This window comes from Hordeum vulgare, chromosome 7H (genome assembly GCF_904849725.1).
Source record: "Hordeum vulgare subsp. vulgare chromosome 7H, MorexV3_pseudomolecules_assembly, whole genome shotgun sequence".
Taxonomy (NCBI): Eukaryota; Viridiplantae; Streptophyta; class Magnoliopsida; order Poales; family Poaceae; genus Hordeum; species Hordeum vulgare.
The window spans coordinates 57,048,491-57,058,701 of NC_058524.1; the positions used below are offsets into that span (position 1 = coordinate 57,048,491).

The window sequence follows — 10,211 nt, forward strand, 5'->3', positions numbered from 1 at the left end:
ACGTCGAAGGGGAGGACGTAAATATATGCAAAGTGCACATGGATCTGAATGCAGCAGACCCGCTGACTAAACCTCTTCCACGGGCAAAGCATGATCAACACCAGAACTGTATGGGTGTTAGATTTATTACAATGTAATTCGCATGATGATGTGAGGGCTAGATTATTGACTCTAGTGCAAGTGGGAGACTGTTGGAATTATGCCCTAGAGGCAATAATAAATATAGTTATTATTATAATTCATGTATCAAGATAATCGTTTATTATCCATGCTATAATTGTATTGAATGAAGACTTATATACATGTGTGGATACATAAACAAAACACTGTCCCTAGCAAGCCTCTAGTTGGCTAGCCAGTTGATCAAAGATAGTCAGTGTCTTCTGATTATGAACAAGGTGTTGTTGCTTGATAACTAGATCACGTCATTAGGAGAATCACGTGATGGACTGGACCCAAACTAATAGATGTAGCATGTTGATCGTGTAATTTTGTTGCTACTGTTTTCTGCATGTCAAGTATTTGTTCCTATGACCATGAGATCATATAACTCACTGACATCGGAGGAATACTTTGTGTGTATCAAACGTAGCAACGTAACTGGGTGACTATAAAGATGCTCTACAGGTATCTCCGAAGGTGTTCGTTGAGTTAGTATGGATCGAGACTGGGATTTGTCACTCCGTGTGACGGAGAGGTATCTCGGGGCCCACTCGGTAATACAACATCACACACAAGCCTTGCAAGCAATGTGACTTAGTGTAAGTTGCGGGATCTTGTATTACGGAACAAGTAAAGAGACTTGCCGGTAAACGAGATTGAAATAGGTATGCGGATACTGACGATCGAATCTCGGGCAAGTAACATACCGAAGGACAAAGGGAATGACATACGGGATTACATGAATCCTTGGCACTGAGGTTCGAACGATAAGATCTTCGTAGAATATGTAGGATCCAATATGGGCATCCAGGTCCCGCTATTGGATATTGACCGAGGAGTCTCTCGGGTCATGTCTACATAGTTCTCGAACCCGCAGGGTCTGCACACTTAAGGTTCGATGTTGTTTTATGCGTATTTGAGTTATATGGTTGGTTACCGAATGTTGTTCGGAGTCCCGTATGAGATCACGGATGTCACGAGGGTTTCCGGAATGGTCCGGAAACGAAGATTGATATATAGGATGACCTCATTTGATTACCGGAAGGTTTTCGGAATTACCGGGAATGTACCGGGAATGACGAATGGGTTCCGGGTGTTCACCGGCGGGGCAACCCACCCCGGGGAAGCCCATAGGCCTTGGGGGTGGCGCACCAGGCCTTAGTGGGCTAGTGGGACAGCCCAATAAAGCCCTATGCGCCATAGGAAGAAAATCAAAGAGAAAAGAAAAAAAAAAGAGGAGGTGGGAAAAGGGGGAAGGACTCCTCCTTCCAAACCTAGTTGGACTCGGTTTGGAAGGGGAGGGTTGCCCCCCTTGGCTCGGCCGAACCCCTTGGGGGTCCTTGGACCCCAAGGCAAGGCTCCCCCTCTTCCCCCTATATATACGGAGGTTTTAGGGCTGATTTGACACAACTTTGCCACGACAGCCCGACCACATATCTCCACGGTTTTACCTCTAGATCGCGTTTCTGCGGAGCTCGGGCGGAGCCCTGCTGAGATAAGATCACCACCAATCTCTGGAGCGTCGTCACGCTGCCGGAGAACTCATCTACCTCTCCGTCTCTCTTGCTAGATCAAGAAGGCCGAGATCATCGTCGAGCTGTACGTGTGCTGAACGCGGAGGTGCCGTCCGTTCGGCACTAGATCGTGGGACTGATCGCGGGACGGTTCGCGGGGCGGATCGAGGGACGTGAGGACGTTCCACTACATCAACCGCGTTCACTAACGCTTCTGCTGTGCGATCTACAAGGGTACGTAGATCGAATATCCCCTCTCGTAGATGGGCATCACCATGATAGGTCTTCATGTGCGTAGGAAATTTTTTGTTTCCCATGCGACGTTCCCCTACAAATTAACCAACCCCCGGGCCAGTGCTCCTCATGAGTGTTGGTCCAACCCAGAGCATTATGCGGGGCCAACCCAAGGCAACTTGGATGATTTCTATCAGGCCACCGTACGCGTAGCTTATACTTCGTGTCCTGAGAACGAGATACGCGGCTCCTATCGGGATCGTCGACACGTCGGGCGGCCTTGCTGGATTAATTTTACCTTTGACGAGATATCTTGTGCATCAGGATTCCGGTGATGCTTTGGGCAATCTCAGAGTTGAGGTTTTCCACTAAGGAATCCGACGAGATCGCGAGTGTCATGATCGAGGATTTCTATGCGGCTTGTGGTAATTTGTGATGGACTAGTTGGAGCACTCCTGCAGGGTTAAATCTTTTCGAAAAGTCGTGCCCGCGGTTATGTGGCAACGTGGAAACTTTGTTTAATACTGGTTCTAGACAACTTGAAGTTAACTTAATTAAAATATGCCAACGGAGTGCATGACCATGACTGTCTCTTTCGTGAGGTCCTTCTCCGATCGAGGACACGATGGGGTTATGTTTGACGTAAGTAGGTGTTCACGATCATTCATTTGATCATCAGTAGTTCATGTCCGTTATGCGTAGATCATCCCCCTCTTTATTCTTGTACTCATAAGTTAGCCACCACATATTATGCTTAGTCGCTTGCTGCAGCCTCACTACTTAATCATACCTCACCTATTAAGTTTTGCTAGTCTTGATACCTTTGGAAATGAGATTGCTGAGTCCCCTATGGCTCACAGATTACTACAACACCAGTTGCAGGTATAAGTAAAGGTTACTTGACGCGAGCGCGTTGATTGTTCATTTGGAGTTGCTTCTTCTTCTTCTTCATCATCGATCTAGGATGGGTTCCAGGCCGGCAGCCTGGGATAGCAAGGATGGACGTCGTTCTCTTTTCTCGTTTGTTTTCATCTGTAGTCGGACCTTGCTCTTCTTCGTGATATTTATGTATTGAACTGCTATGACTCTAATGTAGCTTGTGGCGAGTGTAAGCCAATTCTATGTATCTCATCTTTTCAGTACATGTACTTGTAACGATATCCATTCTTGCGAAACGACAAGATGCGCTTCTATCTCTGACGAGGCCCTCGTGCCAAATTGAGGATAGGATCGTATCTTGGGCGTTACATTAAACCAGGCTATTTCACGACCTGGTAGTTTCCGACCGTCCGTTCACGTGATCTGCCCAATCTGAGTCGTTCGATCTGCTGTCAATTCGGTCCACCGCCGCAAAAAAGGACAGTAAAACTGAACCTAAACCAAGCCATTTCATGACCTGGTAGTTTTCGACCGTCCGTTCACATGATCTGCCCAATTTGAGCCGTTAGATCTACTACCAATTCGGTCCACCAACGCCAAAAAAATATACCGAGGCCAGGCCTCTACTCGAGAAGAAAAAACCGTGATTTGTGGTACCTTGGGCCGTTTCTCCAGGCCCATTTGGAGAACCTCCAAGCGAGATAGAGCTGGATCACTAACCTACTGGAGAAAAAACGTTCGATCAATCGGCCTATCGTTGCAGAGGAAGGTCAAGGATGTGCTCAGCGAGGCGAGGCGATGGAAAACTGCCTAATCATGCAGGTTACCCCAGTTGATGTGGCAGGGAGAGATGGAAAGCATCAAATATTGTTGTTGAGTGGAAATTCAATTCGATATATGTGTCGGGCGTGGAAACTGAAGCATCAGTTTTTGGTACCCATTCATGGCAACTTAGGCCCTTCCCAGTGCTCCATGTTGGATGGGTGCTAAGCATACCACATAAGCAAAAGAAATGACACGACACAACATTTAAAAAGGAGAAAGAGCATTTTGGTGACCTTAAAAAGAACAAATGCCAAACACGTGAACTTAGGCAAATCACTTAAATGAATGAAGATGGCCAATGCATGGAAGAGTTTAGGTGGTAAATCATTAAATAAAGTGGGCTTATCAACAACAAGGTAAGCATCTATGCATTGGGGAGCTGAGTTGCTAAATTATTTAATTTACTTAGCACCTCATCTAAACACCCTTGCATTGGAAGATGCCTAATGCGCACGTCCCGCCATCTCTCCATGTTGCATCTAATTGGCTTCCGATGATATAGGTGTGCGCATCCCCTCCCCTCCCCTTTCCTATCTACCTTTCAACCTTCGACGATCTTTTTACGGTTTTGCTATTTCTCAGCTAGGTGAGAAATAATTTGGTCTCATTCATTTTTATAGACCGTTAGATAGATTACATAGTGATTCGTACGAGAGGACTAACGCCCAGACCTGGCGCCGGCCAATTAGGTGTGGTTTCCAGGACCTCCTATTCGCCGCGCGTTGCGGCAAGGAGTCGCGCGCCGCACAAGGATGGCACCCCCGACTAGGCCAGCCCATCTTCGGCTCGCCCCCAACTGGGTCGGTCCAGCTTATTTTTTTGTTTCAAAAAAATTAATAATTGTTTTCTATTTTTTCAAATTCCGGAACATTTTTTCAAATTCTGGAATATTTTTTCAAATTTCGGAATATTATTTCAAAAAATCCGAAACATTTTGATAAAAATTCCAGAACATTTTTTCAAATTTCGAAATTCCAGGAAAAAAGTTCAAATTCTGGAGCATGTTAAATTTCAGAACATTTTTTCAAATTTCGAAACTTTTTTGAAAATCCAGAAGATTTTTGAAACAGAAACAGAAAAGAAAACACAAAAAAACTGGTTCGGGGAATCTTCTAGAAATTTTCCAAAACCAGAAAAAAAACGGCTGAAAAAATCTAAAAAGTTCTCAAAACCGGCAACACCGTAACTATTAATGGGCCAACCCAGATTATCCCTTACTAGCGTTTTTTTATGCGAAGCCGTAGCAATTTGCCGCAACACGTGGCAAATAGGGTTTTCCATGGTTTCCAACAGTTGGGAGCGTTGCCGCTCATTCAATGTTGGGCTCTTTTGATGTTTGCTAGACCGTCCTTTGCTTTTAGTGTTTAATGTTGTTGGGCTCTTTGGTTTTTATGCCTCTTTTTGTATGCATTTTATATTTTTATCTATTTCTCCAGCGGATTTGTCTCAAAAAAATAATTCTACAGCTGGAGGTCCCTTTTTGTTTTTTAATTTTTTGTTAATTTTATTTGTCAGAAAACTCATGATTTTACATTCTTTTTGTACGAGAGGTTCACACTCAAAGGTGTACAGCCTTTGTACATCATGCGTATAGTTTATTTTCTATAAAATATAGTTTTATATTTTCAAAGTTCCTCTGGCGTAGTTGCGATTGCAATTTTTTAAGGTCGATCGCAACTGCAAGTTTTTGTAGCAGCGTACTCGCAATTGCAAGTATTTTGAAAGTCGGTTGCAACTGCAAGTTTCTTTAGTGGTAGTCGCAATTGCAATTTTTTAGGCCGGTCGCAACTGCAAGTTTCTCTATGATTGTCGCAGTTGCAATTTTTTTAGGTCGGTTGCAACTGCAGGTTTCTCTAGTGGTAATTGCAATTGCAATTTTTTTAGGTCGGTCGCAACTGCAAGTTTCTCTAGGATAGACGCAATTGCAAAACAAATTTACGCCGGTCGCAAATGCAAGTTTCTTTAGGATAGTCGCAATTGCAATTTTCTGAACGCCGGTCGCAACTACAAGTTTCTCGAGGCATAGTCACAATTGTAACTTTTTGAAGCCCAGTCGCAAGTACAAGTTTCTCAGCTAAATTTGACATGTCAGGCCAAAAGAATAAAATAATAGGCTAGAGGAAACAAACATGTTAAATACAAAATACAATGATATTAAATCTCAGCTAGCTGAGTTCTAGGCCTTTCCGTCTTTTTACCAGTACGGCTATGACAACGTGCCAGCGTAAACAACATCACATCGGTTACTCTTGTGGCAGAGCTGCTCTTCCTCACCACGACGATGTGCAATATCCTAGCCGACCGCCGCACAATGCTGCCCACCACCGTGGAGAGAATCTGGGCTTCCCCTGACCCTATGATTGTTTGATATATAAGTAAGAGTCGCGCTTGTTTGACTGATAAACAGAGCCGATGCTGGTTTGTTCAACAATTGTATTTTTACTGATGTAAGGATCATCATTTCCTACTTGTTGTGACTGTGAACCTGCAAGCTACATATTTTCATATTCCCAGAAATTTGGTCTGGTTCGTGTGATGTGTCATTGGAGTATTCTTGCATGTTGTTTCGTGTTATTTGCAGGGACGGTTATGCTGTGAGGAGTACACAACTCTGCTTGGCTTGCATCTCCTCTCAACGAAGTATATACTGTTACTGAGGTCTATTGTCTCTCTATGCATGGTTTGCCCAATTTTCTACTCCCTCTGTTCCTAAATACAAGTCTTTCTAAAGATTTCACTAAAAGACTACATACGGGTGCATATGGACATGCTTTAGAGTGTAGATTCATTCATTTTGCTTCGTATGTGGTTCATTAGTGAAATCTTTAAAAAAACTTATATTTAGGAACGAAGGGAGTATTGTTTATCGCATGCATTATTCTTTTTAGTTTGTCCATGTCTTGTTGCAGGTTGCTGATAATACAGACTTCAATCACTAATCATCCGGGTTAAACAATTTGGTGGTCTGTGCGATGTAGTACATACAATGGCCGTCTTTGTGTACTACATACATCAAATAATCTGATTCTAATCAGATGTTGTTGATCCATTGGATACAGACTCGATCACCAATGCTTTGAATTATCTTGATCCACCTGATGTTTGCACAATATAAGCAATGTGCTTATATGATTTTATTTTATTTTTCAATTATTCATGTTTGCATGTTCTTCAGCATAGAGCTTATGTTAGAGCATCTCTAATGGAACGTGTAAATTTGGACGTGTATATCTTCATATACACGTCCATATACACCTTGGTAAATTTTACACGTCCCAGATTTTCAGTGAAACGTGTATACAGGACGTGGAAATCAGGACGTGTATATTTGAACGGCTATATTTTCAAACGGCTATATTTCCAACGGCTATATTTTCAAACGGCTATATTTCCAACGGCCATATTTCTGATCTATATAAACCACCCGTATCACCTTTCTTCCAGCACACTTCTACCTGTGACTTCTCTTCTCACCTAGATTTCTCTATCGTCTCTCACGCAACACAATGAACACATCCACTTGGGACATGAGTTCTTCGTCATCTTCATCTGGCGACGATGAACTCATACTTGCAGCATTCGCCGAGCGCGAGGAGGAAGAGAGGAAGAACGCTCGACGCCATGGCGGTTCCAAGCATGGACGTCAATCAATCGATCGAGGAAGAGATGCCGGATTTCTTCTTCTCTGGAACGACTACTTCAAAGAAGTTCCTCGCTTTCCCGAACATTTGTTTCGACGAAGGTTCGTAATTAGTACACTTCTCTGCTTTGGTTCTTTTTTCATTTCCCTGTCTGATTGACTTTTTATGCATAGATTTAGGATGTCGCGTACTTTGTTCAACCGCATAGCTGATGGTATACTTGAGCATGACTATGATGGTTATTTTACGCAAAAAAGAAGTGCTTCTGGAGCTCTTGGGTTACATCCTCTACAAAAGATGACCGCGGCAATGCGGATCCTCACATATGGAATAGCAGCTGATGGTGTTGATGAGTACATTCGGTCCGCTGAGGCTACTAATTTAGAGTCTTGCAAGAAATTTGTAATCAAAGTTTGTGAAGTTTTTGGGGAAGAGTACCTGAGATCTCCAAATGAAGAAGACATCGCTAGGTTACTTGCAATAGGGGAGGAAAGAGGATTTCCCGGTATGTTAGGGAGCATAGATTGCATGCACTGGGGGTGGAAAAATTGCCCCAAAAAATGGCATGGCATGTTTAGAGGCCATGTGAACGAGCCCACTATGATCTTGGAAGCAGTTGCTTCACAAGATCTTTGGATTTGGCATGCTTATTTTGGTTTACCAGGGTCTCTGAATGATATAAATGTTCTTCAACGTTCTCCTGTTTTTACAAAGCTAGCCGAAGGCCACACTCCTCCAGTGAATTATAGCATCAATGGCCGTCAGTACACAATGGGGTATTATCTTGCAGATGGTATCTATCCACGGTGGGCAACATTTGTGAAGAGCATACCAGCTCCAACTAGCAGAAAGCATAAAACTTTTGCCAAGAAGCAAGAGGGGGCTAGGAAAGATGTGGAACGAGCCTTTGGAGTTCTGCAATCCCGTTTTGCCATTGTTCGTGGACCTGCTAAAGGATGGAAACGTAAAGAAATCAGTGATGTAATGAAAGCTTGTGTCATAATGCACAATATGATAGTAGAAGAGGAGCGACAAACTGGTCGACAAAGATGCACTTTTGACGCAATGGGAGAAAGAGTCACAGTCTCTCGTACTCATGCAGAAGAACTGAGCTCGTTTATTCAGATGACTCAACGGATTAGAAATTTCAATGAACATGATCAGCTTAAACTTGATCTAATTGACCATGTGTGGCAAAAGTTTGGAAACGAGTGATGTCCTAGTTATAAGTTTGTAATCCATGTCTTTGTAATACAGCTATCAATAAAGTTGAGTGATGTAATTCATGTCTTCAACTAGCAGAAAGCAGTAAATTGTTCTTACAACAACTAGTAGAAAGCAGTAAATTGTTCTTACAACAACTAGTAGAAAGCAGTAAATTACTCTAGGCCGCGAGCAAGGATCTCCTTCTGCTTAGCTTGGTAGAACTGCTTTTGCGCATCAGTCATACCACTAGTGTCCATGAGCATGACCCTCTCATCTAATTCAAACTGTCTTCGTGCATCCTCCCTCTCGTTTCGTGCATCCTCCTTCTTTTTTAGTGCAATCTCCTCTTTTCGCAATTCAAGTTGCTGCGCGTAGCGAGCATTTCTTGCCGCCTCTTTGATCTCATCCTTCTCTTGTTTTGCTGCCCACACAGTTTCTAATGAAAACTTGCAAGCAATGTCATCAGCCTTACCTCTCTTGTCCTTCTTCACACCATCAGGTCTAGTCTCATGTTCAAGAGCATCAGTGCGTATCGAGGTAGCATCAGTACGTACCGAGGATGCATCAGCCGGATCATTGGTAGCTGTGCCCGGACTTGCATCAATGGTCTTCTTTTGTTTCTTCACAGAAGTTTCAAGTTCTCTTGTCTGCCACTTTGGATACTTCGAAAACTCTATGTAGCAATGCATCAATGTGAAAGGCTTCTTTTTTTTAGGATCCATTTCCTTGAACAAAATGTGTGCATCGTTTGTCTGCACATATAAATATATGGTTAAAATATGCACAACACATATAAAATATTGCACAACACATATAGAATATTGCATACCTTTTCTTCTATAGTCCTTCCACTTTCTTGCCTATTTAAAATCTGCTGAAGGCAACCACAAAATTTAGAGGTCTCTCTGTTAATGAAAGTGTAACGGCAATTGATTGCATTATCATTTCGTTCCGGCCATGATGATTCCTTCTGTCTATTGTAGTACTCTGAAATTCTAGCCCAATAAGTATCTCGGTTTTGATCTGTCCCAACAATATCCAAACTTGTATTTGCCCATGCTGCTATGAGAACCTTGTCCTCATCACTAGACCAATTTTTTCCTTTGTGGGATTTTCCTTTCTCTGTTATTGCAGAACGATGCTGAGTTGATGGAGTTGGCTGCTCTCCAATTGGACTCTTTGGTTGCGTTTGTGTGCAACCAAAATCAATGATGTCTAAGAAGGCTTCGTCATCATCCATCTACAAGCAAATTTAGACCATGATCTGAATCAAATTTAATTAACAATAACTAACAAATATTTTAGTCCAAAAAGAATCGCGCTGAATTTAACTAACAATAACTAACAAATATCTGCATTCTTTGGTTGAATCAAATTGAAGCAGCAGCAGCAGCAAGTTCAGCAGCAGCTGCAGCAAGTTAGCAAGTTCAGCAGCAGGTTCAGCACTTCAGCAGCAGCAGCAGCCGCAGCGCCCCATCCAGCCCGCCTCCACCCCCGCCCCCATGCCAGCCCGCCTCCACGGCCGCCCCCATGCCAGCCCGCCTCCACCCCCGCCCCCATGCCAGCCCGCCTCCACCGCCGCCCCCATCCCGGCCGCCGCCCCCATGCCAGCCCGCCTCCACCGCCGCCCCCAGCCCGCCTCCGCCCCTGCCCCCATCCCGGCGGCGCCGGCCGCCGCCCCCATCCCGCCCGCCGCCGGCCGCGGCCCCCATCCCGCCCGCCTCCGGCCGCGGCCCCCATCCCGCCCGCC

At 44.0% G+C, this 10,211-nt stretch overlaps 2 protein-coding genes across 2 annotated transcripts; one reads left to right on the forward strand and one right to left on the reverse strand.

Annotated features, from left to right (window-relative positions):
* Window positions 1–7,050: 7,050 nt before the first annotated feature.
* Window positions 7,051–8,502, forward strand: LOC123411802. The gene is made up of 2 exons (XM_045104763.1): window positions 7,051–7,356; window positions 7,429–8,502. The coding sequence occupies exons 1-2, from the start codon at window positions 7,121–7,123 to the stop codon at window positions 8,468–8,470; spliced, it is 1,278 nt and encodes a 425-aa protein (XP_044960698.1). The 5' UTR covers window positions 7,051–7,120; the 3' UTR covers window positions 8,471–8,502.
* A 48-nt stretch (window positions 8,503–8,550) lies between these two features.
* On the reverse strand, window positions 8,551–9,965 carry LOC123408270 (glutathione S-transferase T3-like). The gene is made up of 4 exons (XM_045101417.1): window positions 9,954–9,965; window positions 9,798–9,869; window positions 9,291–9,701; window positions 8,551–9,213 (listed from the first exon to the last, which is right to left on the reverse strand). The coding sequence occupies exons 1-4, from the start codon at window positions 9,963–9,965 to the stop codon at window positions 8,635–8,637; spliced, it is 1,074 nt and encodes a 357-aa protein (XP_044957352.1). The 3' UTR covers window positions 8,551–8,634.
* Between the last annotated feature and the right edge of the window lie 246 nt (window positions 9,966–10,211).

Bases quoted from the DNA above. Each gene is read 5' to 3' on its own strand.
- LOC123411802 (XM_045104763.1), top strand. From the start codon at position 7,121: ATGAACACATCCACTTGGGACATGAGTTCTTCGTCATCTTCATCTGGC. The intron at 7,357-7,428 runs GTTCGTAATTAG...TTTTATGCATAG, and splicing joins GAACATTTGTTTCGACGAAG to ATTTAGGATGTCGCGTACTT.
- LOC123408270 (XM_045101417.1), bottom strand. The intron at 9,702-9,797 runs GTTAGTTAAATT...ATTTGCTTGTAG, and splicing joins GCAGATATTTGTTAGTTATT to ATGGATGATGACGAAGCCTT. The intron at 9,214-9,290 runs GTATGCAATATT...TTATATGTGCAG, and splicing joins GAAGGACTATAGAAGAAAAG to ACAAACGATGCACACATTTT.